We start from the raw sequence: 19,099 nt of genomic DNA, 5'->3' as shown, positions 1-19,099 counted from the left end.
CTGTATTACACATCGAAATGCTATGGAATTTTTCTAAATATTCTTCAATCAGTCTTGACCTTGATAAAAGGTGGGGTCTGGTGAGATGTGGACAGACGAGAGGTGGAGTAAGGTAAGAGGTTGTCTGGTGAGATGTGGACAGACGAGAGGTGGGGTCAGGTAAGAGGTTGTCTGGTGAGATGTGGACAGACGAGAGGTGGGGTCAGGTAAGAGGTTGTCTGGTGAGATGTGGACAGACGAGAGGTAGGGTCAGGTAAGAGGTTATCGGGTGAGATGAGGTCAGGCAAGAGGTGGGGTCAGGTAAGAGGTTGTCAGGTAAGAGGTTGTCAGGTGAGATGTGGACAGACGAGAGGTGGGGTCAGGTAAGAGGTTGTCAGGTAAGAGATTGTCAGGTGAGGTGTGGTCAGGTAAGATGTTGTCAGGTAAGAGGTTGTCAGGTGAGGTGTGGACAGGCGAGAGGTGGGGTCAGGTAAGAGGTTGTCAGGTGAGATGTGGACAGGCGTGAGGTGGAGTCATGTAAGATGTTGTCAGGTGAGGTGTGGACAGGCGAGAGGTGGGTTCAGGTAAGAGGTTGTCAGGTGAGATGTGGACAGGCAAGAGTTGGGGTCAGGTAAGAGGTTGTCAGGTGAGATGTGGACAGTCGAGAGGTGGGGTCAGGTAAGAGGTTGTCATGTGAGATGAGGTCAGGCAATAGGTGGGGTCAGATAAGAGGTTGTCAGGTGAGATGTGGTCAGGAAATAGATAAGGTCTGGCAAAAGGTATTCATGTGAGTGGTTTGGTCTGGTGAGCGGAGGAGGTGTGTGTGTAGGGGGGGAGGGAGTCTTGGTCGATAATGAATCCAACCTTTCGTTTAATGTTAAATCCTATTTATGAGGTAAATCCCGATGATTGCCGGAGAATGCCGAGTTGTGACGACTGCATTCATAACTAGAAACGGTGAAATAAATACGTATTATCACAACTCAATTATCTGCAGAAAATACCTTTATATAGCGAATACTTAATCCAATAAAGCGCATGTTGGTAAACACAAACTAACTTCGTATACGCTGCTTGAGAGGGAATTACCAATAAATTGAACACAACGCGTGGAATCTATTATAGCATGGAAAGATATGATTGCAGACAGGTATTTCCAGGGAACCATGAAAGACGGAGAGGAAGTGCTGTAACAAGAATACTAGGCTTCTTAAAATGTTATATATATAGGATAAATAATCACATATCGAGGATTATCTTAAGCGAAACGTGAAATAAGCCATGCGTTGAAGTAATAAAACCTGAGTCAGTGAGGAATGTTCGATTTAAAGATGTTTAAAACATGAACATTAGACTGATATGTGATATGAGGATATGAAAACGAAGCTTATCAATGTATAGGATACACCAAATCGGCATTTTTATTAAATTTAACAGGTAGACTATCACTCACTGCCGATGGAACTGCTTCAGGTGGTAGTTCTTATGAGCGCACTTTGGACAGTAGGTAAGCTCATACATTTTACATTTTACTTCTATTTATTGTGAGTGATAAATATATCAGAAAATTCAGAAAACGTTCGAATTTGTAAATGCTTACACTGTTGCATGTTATGTAGCAAAATGTACTTAAACAGTTTTAACCAAATAGTGGAAACTATATGTAAAGCCCATCTGACAAATATTTAACCATGTGCTTTTTAAAGGCACATTAACCGACGCCAATACCATACAGACAATAATTAAATAGCTGTTAAAATATTGATGTATTTTATTATGCCAAATCATATTCATGATTCACAATCGTTATTGTAATTTGATCGGTCGTTGTTTTTTATCAATAAAACGACACATATGATTTCCATACTCACAGTAAGTGCGCTTTGGGCTTTTATAACGAAACTAAGACTTAAATTTGCACCCTAGCCTTGTGCCGCTTAACAGGTTTTTGCTAAAAGGTTTGTCAGTGGGCTAATTCATGTCCATTCTATTGTTTTACTCAACAGCAATGACCATGTAACTTACAAGGAGGAAAAGTACAATTATTTTCATTTGATACACTTTCCCCTTGATTAATTAACAAAAATAATACCTAAATTAATTTAAAAAAAAATGAAATTATGATTATAACTTAACGTTAATAGTTTAAAATAAATAAATACTAGCCCAGGTAGTTAGAATTATATCTGTTATATTAATGTATCTTATTAATTTGGCAAATGTGATCTAAATACTAAAAGCTTTTAATGGCGATTTAAATAAAACCTTACGTTTGTACACGCATAGTCTGCATACTTAAACTGTACTTAATAAGAGTGTTATCTAATTTTAAAGACGGGCAGAACATTTAATATAAAAGCAATGACATTTGATAGGACTTCTGTTTAATCGTATACATTTGAAGTTCAAAACATTGATCTTATTTGTAATGAAAGCACATAAAACCCCATTTTGAAATCAGGTGCATTCTTAACAAATTTGACTACTGAAATTATTTCTATACATAGCATGGTAATTAATGGGATTATCATGCTCGTTATTTCAATCTTTACTGTTCCAGTTGTTGGATGAAATCAATGAAAAGTACATAAAACTAAATATAGATTTAAAAGAAAATGATAACTTAAATAACAAAAATTGTCACATAGACAGCGCGCTCGACCATTCCACCGCTTTTAAGCTTAACGATTAACAGATTGGGTAAAGCAAGCATATATCACTTTCAAATAATGTTGTCTTCATTTTGTAAATGTTCAATCCCAAACATTAATTATAAAAGAAATAAAGACTTGACGGAAAGCTCACAAGCAAAACATAATCCAGATTTTCGAATACTAAAGGGCCATAATTTACATTAGAAGCAAAATTGAGTAATCTTTCTTACTTATGTTTTGAAGTAGTTGCTGAGATGTTGACTGACAGGTGTTAATATGCATAACCTGTACCATATTTTCTACGTCGAATTAAAACGGATCAGGAACGTCGAATTTCTACATCATTTATTCCATTGTTTTTGAAATATATATGAAACCCCAGTCACAAGCTATGTACTTTTGTAATAAAATCACTTTTTGTTAAATGCAAAATGGAAAAAACGGAAACTAAAACAATCATCGCATTGCTCTATTAACAATGCATGCATCCGTACAATTAACTTTGTATATTTTTTTGTGCTAAAAATGTATTTATAAGTTCAATTTTAAATCGCAACCAAATTAAAATAAGGTAGGGAAAATGTAATGCCTTTTTAGCAAGTACTTTAAAAGACGCGTGTTGTACCAAATGAACTGAACAACTGCAAGGATAATGCTTGCAGCAAATAATCCATTTAGTAGTTCTTTAGATGCACAAAGTTCAAAATATTGAATATGATTCATTAGTTACCTCAAGCATTTGTGAGGCGCTAACAGTCATACAAAAAGAAACAATACTAAACACTGATTTTCAAGCATGTTATTTCATCTATTGCCAATAATAAGGGGTAAAAATGTTTAAAATCTGTAAATTTTCACCGGGAACGAAAACACTTGAACAACATTTGATCAAAAGAGATGTGTTCAACAGACGGCTATTCCTCTCAGACAGATTGCATTGTCGGCCATTCATCTTACACTCCGGTCATATCGTAACCTGTCCTTTCCAATTTTGTATTGATTGTGTGCAGGGCCATCGATCAACCTTAACTTGCTAAATAAATCAAATTAACATACAAAGCTAAAAAAATATATAAAATAACCATTAGCCTAATAATGCAATAGAAACTATCAAAGGCTAACCAGCAACTACTCAGAGCGATCATGTTAGGCCAAAACAACACAGACAATCAACAAAAGACTTAACTTAAATCGTACGATTTATGTTCATGGACACCATTAATGTTTAGAACTGTATTAATCAACATATCGTTATAGTGTAGCCTAATATGTGTATTTGTGTATTACATGAATTAGCATGATTTTAATAAATTACAATATAATCCTCGTTGTCATGATAGTGTGAAGGTACCATAGACTGGCTGCATACGCTTTCTAGATTGATGTCAGTGTTCGTCATTTCACCAATGTTTTTTTCAGTTGAAGGTATCCAGTGCTGGCATTGTATCGCTGAAGACTGCGCTGCAGACCCAAGTGCTAACTACAAGGCCACCAAGAAAGCATGCAAATCTGGACAGTCATGTCAGGTACGGTAAAATTCAAAATTAGCCATATACCACAAGGGCACTTCAACGGTATATTTATAGCACGCTGTGAATAGTGGGAACTACAATTTCTACATTACACACGCTTACCTAGACAAGTATTGTTCTGATTCAAACCTAACCCTGTGGTCATGGTGATTTCTAGTCAAAACACAAATCAATATGTGCTTAATTTTCAATTATTGTCACTAGAATAAGGTTGAAGTTACTTTTTTCCATTATGTTTTGGTGTATCTCACACTCGTTATTAAGAGGCGCAGATATGATGCTGAAAATGTATCTTAAGATAAATGTATTAGTGCCTTAAAATATAAAGGATAGACTACTAAGATGACGGTTATACAATAGTTAAAGAATCACATGCATGCTTCTGTGTACAGGGGGCATATATTGTGAGGTTACGACAAAGCGATTTCCATGATATCGTCAATTCTAGGACAGTCTCGTCAGCATAGTATGATTCAGTTCTAACCCTGCTGTAGTAGATACTACAAGACCTCTTTGACGTCATGCATGCATGTGAGGTTCAGTTACATTCAATTTCAAACAGTGGAAAAAATATTAAGGCAACAATCCTTACCCTTGTCAAATTTAACGGCAAGTGCAAATATTCAACCAAGTGTTTTCATGGAAATGAATCATTAGGCTATACTACTTTCTACGGTGATATCTTATTGACTCACCGTCAAGTCCGTTTCCCTAGCAGAAACAAGTACTGGTTTCTATTTTCAATTACCACACGAAAGTTTCCCTGGTGGGCAGTAGCGCACGACATGTACACTTGAACACTCTCAGCCTCTAGTTGGAAACTCAGGTGTTTGAATAGATCGTTTTGAAATGATTGCTATTAGCTAGTGGCATTACAAATATCTGGTGTTCGCTCGCCAAGCGTATATGTGCTAGATACTTATTTTTTTCTTAACTCGAATAGCTCGACCTTCAGAATATAATACCAACTATCTCAAATCCTTATTATGTTTTCTTTCAGAAAGTGTACTTCGAAATGTTAGACGTAACAGACAACGGCAACTTTATACACACATCGACAGTGCGAGGCTGTTCTAGTGAATGTAAGTCACGTGACGATTTTATCAATTGCACGGAGCTTCAACGAAATTCACGTGGATGTGTTCGGAAGGATTGTTGTAGTGACACTGACCTTTGTAATAGTTCAAATGATGTGAATATGGGTGTGCCATTGGTTTTGATCGTACTTGCTTGTGTAATAGTGCGAACATAATAAATATTGGTGTGTGATTATCTGTGACCGCAACAGTGCAAATAGTAATGGTGTGGCATTGCCTGTTAACATGATCATTTGTGTAGAAGTGCAATCATTGTGAAGACGGGTTTTCCATTGCTTTGATCATACAAACAATGTTGTTAAGAGTATGCCTTTTTATTCATAACGTATTGTGTCATTGACTAGTTATCCTTATGGTTTGTAAAACCTAACATATTTTTTGAAAACAGGAAAATTCTCTCTTTTGCACATCACCTTCGTTCCTTGTGTCATAAACAACGTGTTGAGATAAGTAAAGCGTTGTCTGTGATGATTCTATTTACAGTACACACATTGTATCAAGTGCTGCTTTTAAGTATGCGGGTCACGTGTTGGACAGTTAATTTGTTTGTTATTTGCGAAATCAAAATTTGTACAACAGCGTGCCTTCCAGTTCGTATCAGATATTTCGGCGATAGCTGGCAAACCTCAGTTTTAACCTAGCTATCCGAGAAATGATTGAGATAAACACAAATAGAGGTAGTTAATCGTGGCCATTGTTTGCTTGACTTTGGTTGCATAGTACAACTACAGTACTTTGTGTGCGAATTTATAAAAATAAAGTCCTATTTAAACCGTGACAAGCAGAAAAGGGTCTTTAAGATTTTAAATGTATAACTCTATGGTATTATATTAATTTGATTTATAAATTTAAGCATATGCATCAATTACCTTAAAGTACAAATGGACTTAACTCCTCATAACACCATGAGAACAGCAGTACTTTTCTCCGTCATACGAAACTTATGTTGTTGGTTCTTACTGTTTGTCTACGTGATATTGAATGTAAGAGCCATTTAAACTTGTCGCGGCTCATTTCGGATTGTTATCTGAAGGAAACATGCGTTCAGCAAAACAACTCTGGTCATAAACCTTGCATAGATGAGTGTTTTCCTGTAAATAGTGTTCCGGAGAATAGATTTATGGTGGCCTGAACATTTTATTGAAATATTTCTTCCGGGAAACCTTAATGCTTGCGGAGATAAGAATTTATTAAAGTTATGAGAGTTTTGTTAAGAATTTTATAATATTAATTAAAACAAGTTCCGTGTTTACATAGTTCAATAGACATGCTGCATTTAAAGTCAGTTTTTTACTAGTACATCAATTTCATAATCAAAACTAACTGGATTGAAATGGCAGCATAGGACAGCAAGCATGATGAGTACAGCAAAAAAAAAATAATGAAACATATGGCATCATTAACCGTGAACAGGTCGCTAAAATAAACAATAAAACTACATGTCGTTATCAGTACAGGATATCTATATCAATCACCAGAAATTACTGCACGAAGACACACAGATGTAAGAGCAGTCTACCATGATACTTATAATAGTTCAAATTTATTTTTTTCTTTGACATCATTTTTAAGTGTCTGAGAAAGAGTCTTGTGAGAAGTCATATACACGAACTATACAATCTTTGTTAAGGAAACTTAATGAAACTATTTAGGCTTACAATATGCAATTAAGTGTTCGTGAACATTTACCGTCTCGTTTAGATCACGTCAATGAAGTATGTTTTATTTTGCGTTTTATATGAGTTTATCCTGAAGTTTCATGTCATCGCTTGTTTTGGTAAACTTGTGTCATTTGGTTTTGTAAACCCGATTTACGTGTCATTAGTTTTAGTAAACCTAGTGTATGTGCCATTTAGTTTGATAAACCTCCTCAATCTGCTATTTGATGAACCTGTTATATATGCCTATTGGTATGGTAAACATTGTTCATGTGCCATTGGATTGGTAAACCTGTAACATCTGACTATTGGTATGACAAACCTGATTAGTGTGCCATTAGATTGGGAAACATGGTGTTTGTGTCATTTTGTTTGGTAAATCTCTTGTATGTGCCATTTGTTTAGGAATCCCCGGCGTGTGTGTCATTTGGCAAACTTGTGTATGTGTCATTCGGTATGGTAAACCTTGTTTGTGTGTCATTTGATAAACCTAGTTACGTTGCCAAAACCTGTTGTATGTGCCATTTTGTTTGTTAATCTTGGTTTTGTGTAATTTGATAAACCTGGCGTATGTGCCTATTGATTTAGCAAAACTGCCATGTGTGCCAGTTTGTTTGGTAAACCCTGCTTATGTAAAATTTGGTAAACCTGTGTATGTTGGGTGTATGTGCCATTGGTTTTGCAAACCCGGTAGATGTGCCATAGGGTTTGCAAACCCGGTGTATGTGTTATAAGGTTTGGTAAACCTGGGGTATGTTCCAATCTGTTTCATAAACCTGGTTCATGTACCAATTTGTTGGTAAACCTGGTAAATGTGCCATTCTGACTCTCACTTTCTCTTGAATACACTCAGAGTCAAATATTAACTATTTGTAAACTGTGCATGCTCTGTCAATTAGACAATTGAACATTAAACAACTATTCAAAACAATTACATAGCATTTACCTTCAAGAGAATCTATTTAACATACAAAGGTTTCATTGACGGACGTTCCGTCTTTCGACTTAACAGGACTACTTCCATATCAAAGAGAAGTTGAACGTACGACTAATAAAAAGAATCCGTCAAAAATATGAAAAATGATTACCCAATAACTCAACCGAAAACTAACAAGGAAACATTTAAACGTGAGACTGGTAAAATGACGTCACATATTTCTCAAAGAGTCAATCGTATGATAAACAATTTGTGATCAGATATGCGAGAAAGTCGCCATCCGCTCGATAACTGAACAGTTCACATACAACAAACATCGATTTAGTGAATTACGCTAATTTGAGACAACAAGATCTTGCCTTTACATCTTTAAAAAAGGAATAATAAAGAAGATACTCTGAGCCGAACTTGTATAACCTAAAGCCTAAATAAAAAATAAAAGAAGGTATTGAAAGAAAAACGAAACATTTTCAGTAAGATGAAGCACAACAAAGAACTAATCGAACATGGCTTAATGCGGTTTCCAACTTCAACCATACTCTAACCGGGTTAAATTAAACTAATAAACTTCTTTTTAGCCTGAGCCCATCGACAAAGGTGGTAACCCTAACACATAACAAGAAATGATTTGTGGATGTATTGCCACAATATGATTGTACTCCTGTCAACAATACTGACTAAATCAGAAAACTCAACAAAACAAAATACAACACTATTTTAAAATCGTGTATTTATGACTCGTTTTGGTACATTAGCTGCATTCCATAATGACGATATAAACAACTTTTTAATAGAGAAAAACACTTTTATAAGTTTGTAATTGGCTCAATAGTATTTACTATTTGCAAAGTGAAAACGTGTTTAACAAAACATTTTTACGCAAAAAAATACAAATTGTGAGGCGAACGCTTGTAATTTTGCAAACACAGACATTGTTTTATCACAGGTGCTCTTGCGTGTTATTTCTGGTGTTTGGAGAGGCGTAATAATAGGCTTATTCATTAAAATCATGACTGTTTGTCGCTCAGATAAGAGAAATCAGCTGCCGACAAGCCAAGCCATTCAAAGAAATGATATTTAGTTATTGAATTGATATTCTTGCTTGCCACGACATAAACCTGTAAACAAAACAGGTCTTTGAACACCACATAAAGTGAGTATTATGTACATTCAACGGTTCAATACAGCGGAACTCTCAATAAAGGTTTGGTTAATGTTCATAGTTGATGTATGCATGTATTGCATGGGTGTTGCTCTTATTGTCAAATACTGAAGAAGATTATTTATTAACAGAAGCCAAAATTGCCCAATGCTATATAAATAGTACATATTTTATATACGATGTATATAATTTATAATGAATTGATAAATTTGCAGGCGAGGTTACACATTTACTAGACTTCTATGATCCTATATACCATGGTCAACTTGTGTACTAAACTTGAAGCAAGGCAAGAAAAGAGCTATATAACTATATATTTTGGGGATGAAGTGTACCTGAACTGGTGTAGCAGTACTGCAAAGAAAATCTTAACAAACAAAACAAAACACCGAATATATCCAGCCAGTTTAGCGACTAGTTTTAAATCAAGCACCATTCAGCTTTAAAACGTTTTAAATGGTAAGTATTCTATGCCCTGATTTGGCATAACCGTCCTTTAATCAGTGCCATGTGTTAGATAGAATAGACCAGGGCCACAACAAGTGAAGGTTCACCTATTCGCCTTTCCGACAAAAACTCATAAGTCTGGAACGCTCTGGTACAACGTTTGCCGTGACAAGCATTATGAGATATATATCAGAGAACGACATTGGCCGTGATATGCGGCTTCTATATTGATCTGTGATAAGCGGTTGGTTTATTATGGCCTAAACGATTAAGAAATATTCTACATTTCCGTCACATTTTAAAAACGATCACAAAGTGAGGTTAAAATCATAACCCTTTCAGTTGCAATATATCGCAACGCTATTAACAACGCATTTACAATCGAGTAGTCACTTCCGATTGGACAACATGTTTTTCCTAAAATGAACTGCCGCTTCGACATAGAAAAAAGACCTTACTCGAAACAAAGGTGTTTCTATTAGTTAAATTGCTTACATTAAAAACAGGATCCTTTTTACCGTTAAGTATGACGTAAACCATTTTTATGTCTGAAACTCTTTCCCGAAAATGACCTCGTTTGACAAATTGGCGCACTAATGGCACGCTATGGTATTTGGTTTTCATCTAATTGTCGGTAGTGTGTTTTTAAAGTGATAAAATTACATAGATGTTTGGACAACAACAACCGAGTTTTTGTCATTCGATTGTTGTTTGCCTTATTGCGTTTGTCTGGAGTTGTCATACAAACAACAAATTAACTTTAAAAAGACGTTCGCTCGAAGTCTTACAATAGCTTTCCCGCAAATCACTCATTGTATAATCAATGTGAATAGCAGAGACCAAATTGGCATCCAAATCAAACGCATATATATTGCTATTTTGATATCCAAAAGTGTGTTTTCCTGTGGAATTGATTAACAGAATTGTATTGACGATGTTCATCGTCACAACTGTCGGCTAAATTTCTTAACTCAAACGTCAGAGTAAGCCACAAAGTCAAATTCAATGGCCCAACAGACACTTAACCTGACACACAACATAACAAGTTAACAGTGATTGCCAATCTATCAAGATAAATTCCAATTCCTTTAAAACATAATTACCATTAACAAACATTTATCAACGATGCTAATTTATGATGTATTATCTAAACTACATCATCTGCATACACGCAAACAACACATTTTAAAACCGATTTGTCTAGTACAAAACGAATTGGCATCCTAATGACACGCAATTCCTATGACGTATTTTAATCTAGGAAAGTATGTTTTCTGATTTACAACATTTTCGTTGCGATGTTCGACGGGACATAACGTTAGTAAGTTGTCTTCAGCATTTAGTATGTTTATGCATGTTTAGTATATACAGTATGTTCTACCAGTACGTCATTCAAAAGTCCTCCTTATTTCGTTCATTATAAAAAAATAAAACTTCTGTTGAAAGATAATTTCCAAAATAAGTGCCTTCAGTTGATGTACGATCGAAATACTGTACTGGTTTTATAGCATTCTGTTTACCTCTATTCTTCAATGGATTTGTTGTTTGGCGTACCCAGACAGTTTGTTGTCAAATTGGAGGGGGGGAGGGGGGATGGAATTGAATCCTTCCAAATATTTATACGGTTTGCGCATTCTAGTTTATGGCGTCGTGGGTGCTACAAATCAGGAAAGAGTAGCCCATAAAAGAACGAGTCAAGTACCAATTCATTTTGAATATTGAATACTAACATGTTATGTGTCTTTAATGTTTTTTTGTAAAAAGTAAACTAACTATCAGACGCAGCTATGATATGTGAAAGGAATCTCTCTTATTTTTGGACCAAAATTTAGTTTTCCCAGTAATGCATCTGAAAACTTTTTTTAATGATTTTAATCTGTGTTACCAAAACGGCAGAAATTAATAGATTTTAAGAATAAAAAATATTTTGTTTGTTTGTGAGAGCGAATCCACGCCGGTGCAGTCAAGAAAAAACTAAAAACAGTATACAAAACAAAGGAACAAATAGTCAATAATATTCTGACAATAAAGCTTGAAATATAATTTATAACTTCTCTTAGTTCTTACAAACAACATTGAATGTCAGTCTTAAAATGATATGCAAAACAAGAATTATACACTTCGTTTAATGACTTAATCTATAAGAGAATAGAATACCTGGATATCCAGACCAAGGTCCTTAAATGGTTTGGTATATGATATTTTAATGTTTAGCGTTTGAACGTTTTGTCTAATTTTCAATCTAATTCGACAGACGCTAATACAAAGCGTTACGTTATACTAAAATTGATATGTAGCAGTAAGCTCCCTTGCAGAATCTTAACAAAATTTAAAACGAATGCATACTAAGACATTTTCATGTTGTTCTCAAATAAAACGTTTAAGAATCTATTGATAATTGAGACATTTTATGTCAGACTATTTGTTTTCCTGCGGATGAAACATCCTTATAGCATACAATGTAAATTGTAAATTAAAGGATGATCTCGAACTTATTGTTTTAAGTTGAATTCGTTTAATAAGTTCGATTCAAAATTAACACTCAGTGAGATCCTCTGTTCGTTGAAGAGTTTCAGCTGGCAGTATCCTAATCTTATATAGAATTATTACGTTTTTATTTGATGGCTTTTCTTCAGTTTATTTGGGTGAATAAGACAGTATTTGGTGGTGTTTATTTATCATTTAAAATCAATTTAACAATTGACTGGTTCATTTGATTTGCGCCTGATTCTGTGGATGCATAGTGGATGTTATGATAGGACGCTTTTCTGGTGACCTGTATTACGTCGAGTTCGGTGTTCAGCGAACGAGACGTAATGCAGGTCACCAGAAAAGCATTGTTCGTAATATTTCTTTTATCATATACATGCGGATTTAATTATTCCTTTTGACCGCTATCTGTCAAATGTCAAAATGTGGAATGGCTTGCGCGTATGAATTCGAATGTGTTACGTAATTTTGTTTATTGAAGTCCAGACAGACTACTACAGCAAAACGAGGTGAAAAATTACAGATTTCACGTTATTGAGCAAAATAAGAACCAGATATTTTATAACAAAATTAACAAATTGCTAATACGAAAACAATTATTAAAAAAAAAACAAAAAAAAAACGATACTTAATTATCTTAATTTTATATTAAACTAATCGTCATAACGTAGACGTAACGCGGCCATTTTTAACAAAGTGAATACCCGTGGCATTTTTTGACGATTTTTAAATGCAGAATTGAGGAAAGTTCGTGACGCGAATTCGCCTTCTTGTTTGTTTATAATAATAAACTTGGATAATGCAACAATTTATGAACGTTCAAATGGCAAACAACTAGTTCATTGAGTATTTCACTGAGTTGTAAAGACTAGAATGTAAGAGTTCTCTGCTTCATGTTTATCATCATGGATGTTTTAAGATCCATGTTCCTGACCATTTAAATGCTTCTGGAGCGTGAGTAAAGTTAAATAATTTAATGTATTTAAAAGTTGACAGGTTTTACCACTTTTTTGTCACGCTATAGTATTTTTAGCAACATGGAATTACATACGGTACTCGCATGATACGGAATCAGAAAACGACACCATGATGAAACGGATTTTTCGATACGACGCGCAGTATTTTCACTGTTGGATATGGAAAAGTAAATTGATTGGCATATAATAAATCATGATCTAGTATATCATTCAAATTTCCTACTTATTTCCTCATCACTTTTTTCCAATTCATTATATTAAACCTTATAACATCTTCTGCTGATAATTCGATGATCGATCCTCATTTCCTATTGAAACTGGCCGATACGGCAATTATAGACATTTTAAAACACAATTAAAGAATTTGTTCTATATTGGGATTTCTTGATTTAAGGGATAAGTATAATTTGTTTGAATCTGTAACACTTACGATACTGTTCGAAAAAGAAGGCATTTTATGTTAAACAGAGTGCTGCAAAATTATCAATTATTTGCAAACAATATACATAGGTGTTCTTGTACGGTGATGTTAATGCACCACATACAAGTTAGTCCTCGTCTTGTCCTTGTTGCTGTTATTTATGTGCATATAGTATGTGTTCAATGCACTAGTTAACGGTTGTTATGGTCGTTATATTCGAGAACCTACCTTTTAAATTTGTTCAATCATTTCTACTTTTATTTTTCAAAAAATGTAACTATACGTTAATGTTTCTTATAAATAAAGTTGAATCTTCATGCTTTTGTTCTATCGCCTTTAATGAACATCAGACTTTAACATGATACAATTTCAAAAGAAATATCAAAAACATAAACTTTATTTTGTTTTACATTGTTCTTTGATATTTATATGCATTTGTGTCACATCGCTTACGACACGTTTACCCTTTGCGAATGTTTACAATTCGAATTTTTTTGGGTTTATCTACCCTGTAAGACCCGGTAAGTTTAATAACAGCGTCGGTATATTTATCAACATGTAACATTCAGATATTAAAATACACACTTAATGGCTTCACAGATGGACGAACAGTGCAAGGAAAACTGATGCGAAACAACGTAGACACAGAGTCCTACAGACCAATATCGTTAGTGAATTTAATCAATAGAAACTTTTGAAAGAGAAGAATACTGCAAAAATGGCAGCGAATTGGCGAAAACACGTATCGACAGGTTAATGTGTGAAACGATCTCGTGACTTGCAAGGTATTCAAAACCAGTCCGTGCTATTTCACACGGGAAAACCATTCCGTGCTATTTCTAAACGGTGAAGCTCAGCTGAGACTGCGTGTTGGGCTACAAGATTGTTGCGTTTATTCTTTAAATCGTGCAAATGTTTTATTGAATGCTTAATTCTAGCTCGTTTTGACCATTTTATGCATATTTTGAAGAAATACTCCATTTCTCGAATTTTGGACCCTCTGGCGTCTAGTCGCTTTAAAGATCTATGTTTTATCGTTACAAGGATAATTCGCAAAATATTCATCCGGTTATCGCAACAACTCTATATTATGGCGACGTGGATGCTACAAATCAGGAAACAGTAGGCCGTTTTATTGTTTTTGTTTCTCATTATAGAATACCCAAACGTTAAGTATTTTTAATGTGGCGTCTTTGTTTATTACACGATTAAATTGCTTTTATGTCTGAGTGCTTGCATAATGCTTTTCTAAATAAGATGTACAATTTATAGGAGCATTAGACTTAATGAACTGAATTCTAATGTAATAACTGTATGTTGAATTTTGAATTGTTGTACCAAAATGAATTTGTCTGGGTTTCCTGTTTGTGAACAGATAAACGTTATGATATTGATGCTTCCTATCATTAACGCTTATACAGTGCTTGAGGATCACAATATAAGTATCTAGTAGATCCGAATATCTATATTTACACCTCAACTTCCATGAACGTCATTTCGGCAATTGCGTTCATCAATCGATGAAGGCAACATCTTCGGATATGTTCGGATCGTAATTCATTGCATAACAATATACATGAAAGCTATTGATCTTGTTATTGGTTGTATTGTGTCTGCAGGTCCCGTAAAATATAGATCAACATTTTTAAAAGTGATAGTTTATTATATTTTAAATCTATTGGTACCAGAAGTGTTTCAATTTTACGTTTTAAAGTGATTTCAAGTGGTTGATCTTTTCCTGCGTTATTGTGACGTCATTTGAAAAAAAATGTTTCCGGTTATAGTCGGGTCGTTCTATTTACAGAATGGGTAAGAACGGATTACTGAAAGGTTTTCTTAAATGAAATGAAGTGTTTTTTTAACAATTCTTGGATGAAATAATGAACTATTGGTGTAAAGATAAGGAATGAATTGCGGGGTTGATGTCATTATCGGGGATATGAACGCAATTGGGTTGGTCAAAGTACGCGTGGAGTCCTTCGGACTCCACACACATTGACCAACCCAATTGCGTTCATACCCCGATAATGACATCAACCCCGCAATTCATTCCTTAAATATATCCCTTTTTATTAGATTAAGTAGCAATATTAAGTGGTTTTGTTGTTTCTTGTCCATACGATTAAAAAAAGCCTATATGTTACTCAATCCTCTACCTTTTCATATAAAAAATCTGCAAACCTGTTGCACGTCGACGCCATACATTAGTCAATTATTGAAATAAATTGGTGGAACTGTTTCAATTTGACATAATGGGTTTAGGATTTGTATTGTATTGTTATTTTTCTCTATGGTTTATATATTTTGTATCGTATAAACATGTTCTGAATATTTTTAACATATTGATTATAACTATAACGAGTTATTGTCATCCATAATATTATAATGACTGTTCTGCGCTATAATTCTTGAGAATATTTGTGTGTGAGTTTTAAAAACCTTCATTTGTAAATGTGTTATCTCAAATGTTCAATCGCTATTATTATTTTGAGATGTATTGATTATATTGGTTAAAAAGTAATTTAAATTACGAGAACCAGCCCAGTAGCCAATAATAACGTTAACATTATAGGCACACAGACCCTATATACAACAAACATAAATCAAATGATAACTTCATTCCATTTACAGTCTTACTTAGAATATAAATACATCAATGTATTCCATACTAATAGATGTCACGAACACGCAAATCAAAGTCCATTACAAGAACAAATGAACATTATGGCAGTGTTTAGAATGCTAACAAGTTCTTAACTGGTAACGATCAAATACAAAATTGGCAAATTAAGTGATAACAAATTCATTTTCATTGCTCAAAAGCATTTGTTTTTCTAATAAAAAATACTTGGTACGAGTTCTAAACGGCAACCTTATATCATGGCCGTTGTTACAATTACCAAGCATATATTTAAACAATTGTCGACTGAACGCGATTGTTGTTTCTTTTGTATAATTGAAATCTTGTAGGCAGCTTATTAATGATGCCGGCGGTAAATTATGGTCCAGACATTGCGGTAACTCCCTCTTATCAGAGAGTACACTTCCGACGATAAGAAGACGTAATAGTGATTGCGTGTCATTAGGACGTTCAGACATCTTTGTAATGTTTTCACATTTGAGTAGATTCTTCCGACAATTATATCAATATCGAAAAACAATGTTGCGCCATCAGTGCGCCGATTTGCTCAAAAATGCCATTTGCTGGAACATAAAAGTTTCAAACAAGGATACGATATACACTTTACTGCAATCATAAGCGATAAAACAATATGTTCATGCTTTGCCTTGATCTATGTTTTTTAAATCAGAATATCGGTAACATTGTAGGCTACTTGACTTGTCCTTGTTAATTCTTCTACATGTAAACATTCGGTTTTCGGTTTGGGAAAGAGGTTTTAAGGAAGATATAAAGATTGTCAAACATGCCCAGGTATTATTTTTTGCAATATATTAAATTATCTTTAGTTTAGCTATGAAGAACACGTTTCTTTCATCGATGTCGTGATAGCAAAGACGATAATCTAGAAACAATTGCGCTTTATTTCGTAGCAGAACGTTTTCTCCATCATCGTTACTTTAATGAGAGTCCCGCCTCCAGGTCATAGCGAAAAACTATGCTCATCAAATAACGATGGTGGTCACCATCTGTTTTACAAGTATATATGTAAACTAATTCATATAGTTGCCATTGTTTTGTTGTTATTGTGTCTGGCCGTAATAGAAACACAATGTACCGACAATATGAAACCCTTGGGAATTTTTTGTCTCCTAACTCGGCGAAAGAGGATGTCAGGGCAATAACGAAAATGTAATTTCTTTGCAAACGTTAGCCGACCTCAAGTAAACGACATTGTATTTATTCGTCTGGTTGACAAACAGACAAGTTTTTTTTATATTCTTATCCTTCTTCACACGTCAAAGATAACATGCAATGGCTCTTTGTCTAGTACCGTATCTGTTTTTAGAGATATTCCACAATGCGCTTTCAAGTTCTCAACGTCCTTCGTTCGATATTGCTTTTATTGAACACGTTAACGCTGTCATTCATTCGTACAGTGAACTGTTTAAAATAATAGTAATTGTGTCAAGTAATACAATACTTAGCAAACAAGTGTTCATAACCTCTACTGCTGCAACCTTTCGTGAATTTGAACACGAAGTCATCGTATTTTATTCTATCTTTATGATTAATTGTTTAAATAAATAGGCGGTAAAGGTTCGTAACTGCTCCAAGACGAATGCCACATTCTTTATGGATAGGCAATGTATTCAATACCGATTGTCTGACTTTTCCTATATGCATTTTCGTAATTGTCATGAAACTATTGTTGGTATAACTGGTGCGGGTAAGGTTCCTGACTGCTCCAATACGTATGTGAAAAACTACAGCTCAGTAGCCAAAAGTTTAAACATAAACCCCGTTTAATGGCACATGGAACACGCCAAAGACATAGAACACAAAAACAAAAATATCACAAACAAGAAACATGGAACAACAACACAAAACTCCACAAACAACACGGTTTATTTATACTATATGCGAATGCTACAATCTTTATGGCTAGGCAATGTATTCAATACTGATTTCTGGACTTTGTTCTATATGACTGTTCGTCATTTTCAAGAAACTTTATTTGATATTTGTGTCGCTTAACAAGATTCCTGACTTTTATGTTTGTCTGTCCTTGTATTGTTTAGCGGTGTCTGTTTCTCATTTATTGTGTATTAGAATCTTAACAGGGAAATTGTTAAATGTTTGGCTCAGAGGCTTCTGCCAGTAGTCACGTTTGTATTGTTATTAGTTGTAATTTATGCTGATCATGGTACTGTAGTTGGCCGATATATATATTACGTCCATTTTCGTGTGTAACATTACAGTGTGCTAAAGATAAACAGATACACTAATCCTTGCATTAACCGGTAAGTACATTATTAAAATAATGTATCTCGGAACCAATACATCCGTCTTAAATATACAAAAAGCATACTTATAGATTATTCCTGCTGTTTCCATAGACGTTACCTCGACTCTTCGAATAAGGCGGCTTTATGACCATTGATTGGCTTTTTTTTCTTTTTGCGTGATATGTTCATTTTTTATATTATTAACCAAAGTGAAACCTGGTTATTTAAATTATGTACGTCATTGTTTGGGATGTCCGGTATTATGGCGGCGTCAAACTCACCTATGGTAAATAATTTTAGTTAGGTTTAACAAATAGTGACCAAACTTGGTATTAAGGAAGAGTTAATGGTGACTTATCATGGGGTTGTGTTTGAGGCCCAGAGTCAAGGTTAAGGTCACTTTTAACGAAAAGGGAAAAGAAGTTGGTACTGAAACACTTTAGTTCGGTGTAACATATTGCAACCAAACTTGGTATATATATAGGAAGAGTGTAAAGAGACCTTTTATGGAATTAAGGGGTTCCGATGGTCACGTTCAAGGTCAAGGGCGCTTATATTAAAATAGAGAATTGTTTGTACTGAATAACGTTAGTCAGGGTTGACATATTGACCAAATATGGTATATAGAAATAATTTATAGAGACTCGCGTATGGGTCTCTAGGGTCATGGTTAAAGTCAAAAGGTTGCTAAAAAAACTGTTTGATATTGAACAACTTGGTTTCGTCGCAGTGTGGTGTTTTTGGTTTACTTTTTTAATTTGTCTTTTTTATTGCTTTTGACGGACACATATTACATCATTATTGTATTCATTTTTAAGACTTAGCAGCGCTCGAGCG

The 19,099-nt window shown here is 34.5% G+C and overlaps 1 protein-coding gene across 1 annotated transcript; it reads left to right on the top strand.

Annotated features, from left to right (window-relative positions):
* Positions 1 to 1,064: 1,064 nt before the first annotated feature.
* LOC128234876 (uncharacterized) lies at positions 1,065 to 6,804 on the top strand. Its single transcript, XM_052949473.1, has 4 exons — positions 1,065 to 1,129; positions 1,417 to 1,486; positions 4,053 to 4,159; positions 5,166 to 6,804. Exons 1-4 carry the CDS (start codon positions 1,106 to 1,108, stop codon positions 5,415 to 5,417), a joined length of 453 nt encoding a protein of 150 aa, XP_052805433.1. The 5' UTR covers positions 1,065 to 1,105; the 3' UTR covers positions 5,418 to 6,804.
* The last annotated feature ends 12,295 nt before the right edge of the window (positions 6,805 to 19,099 follow it).

Source organism: Mya arenaria, chromosome 1, assembly GCF_026914265.1.
Source record: "Mya arenaria isolate MELC-2E11 chromosome 1, ASM2691426v1".
NCBI lineage: Eukaryota > Metazoa > Mollusca > Bivalvia > Myida > Myidae > Mya > Mya arenaria.
Note: the sequence above shows the minus strand (reverse complement) of the source record. Positions and strands in the feature narration are given on the sequence as shown.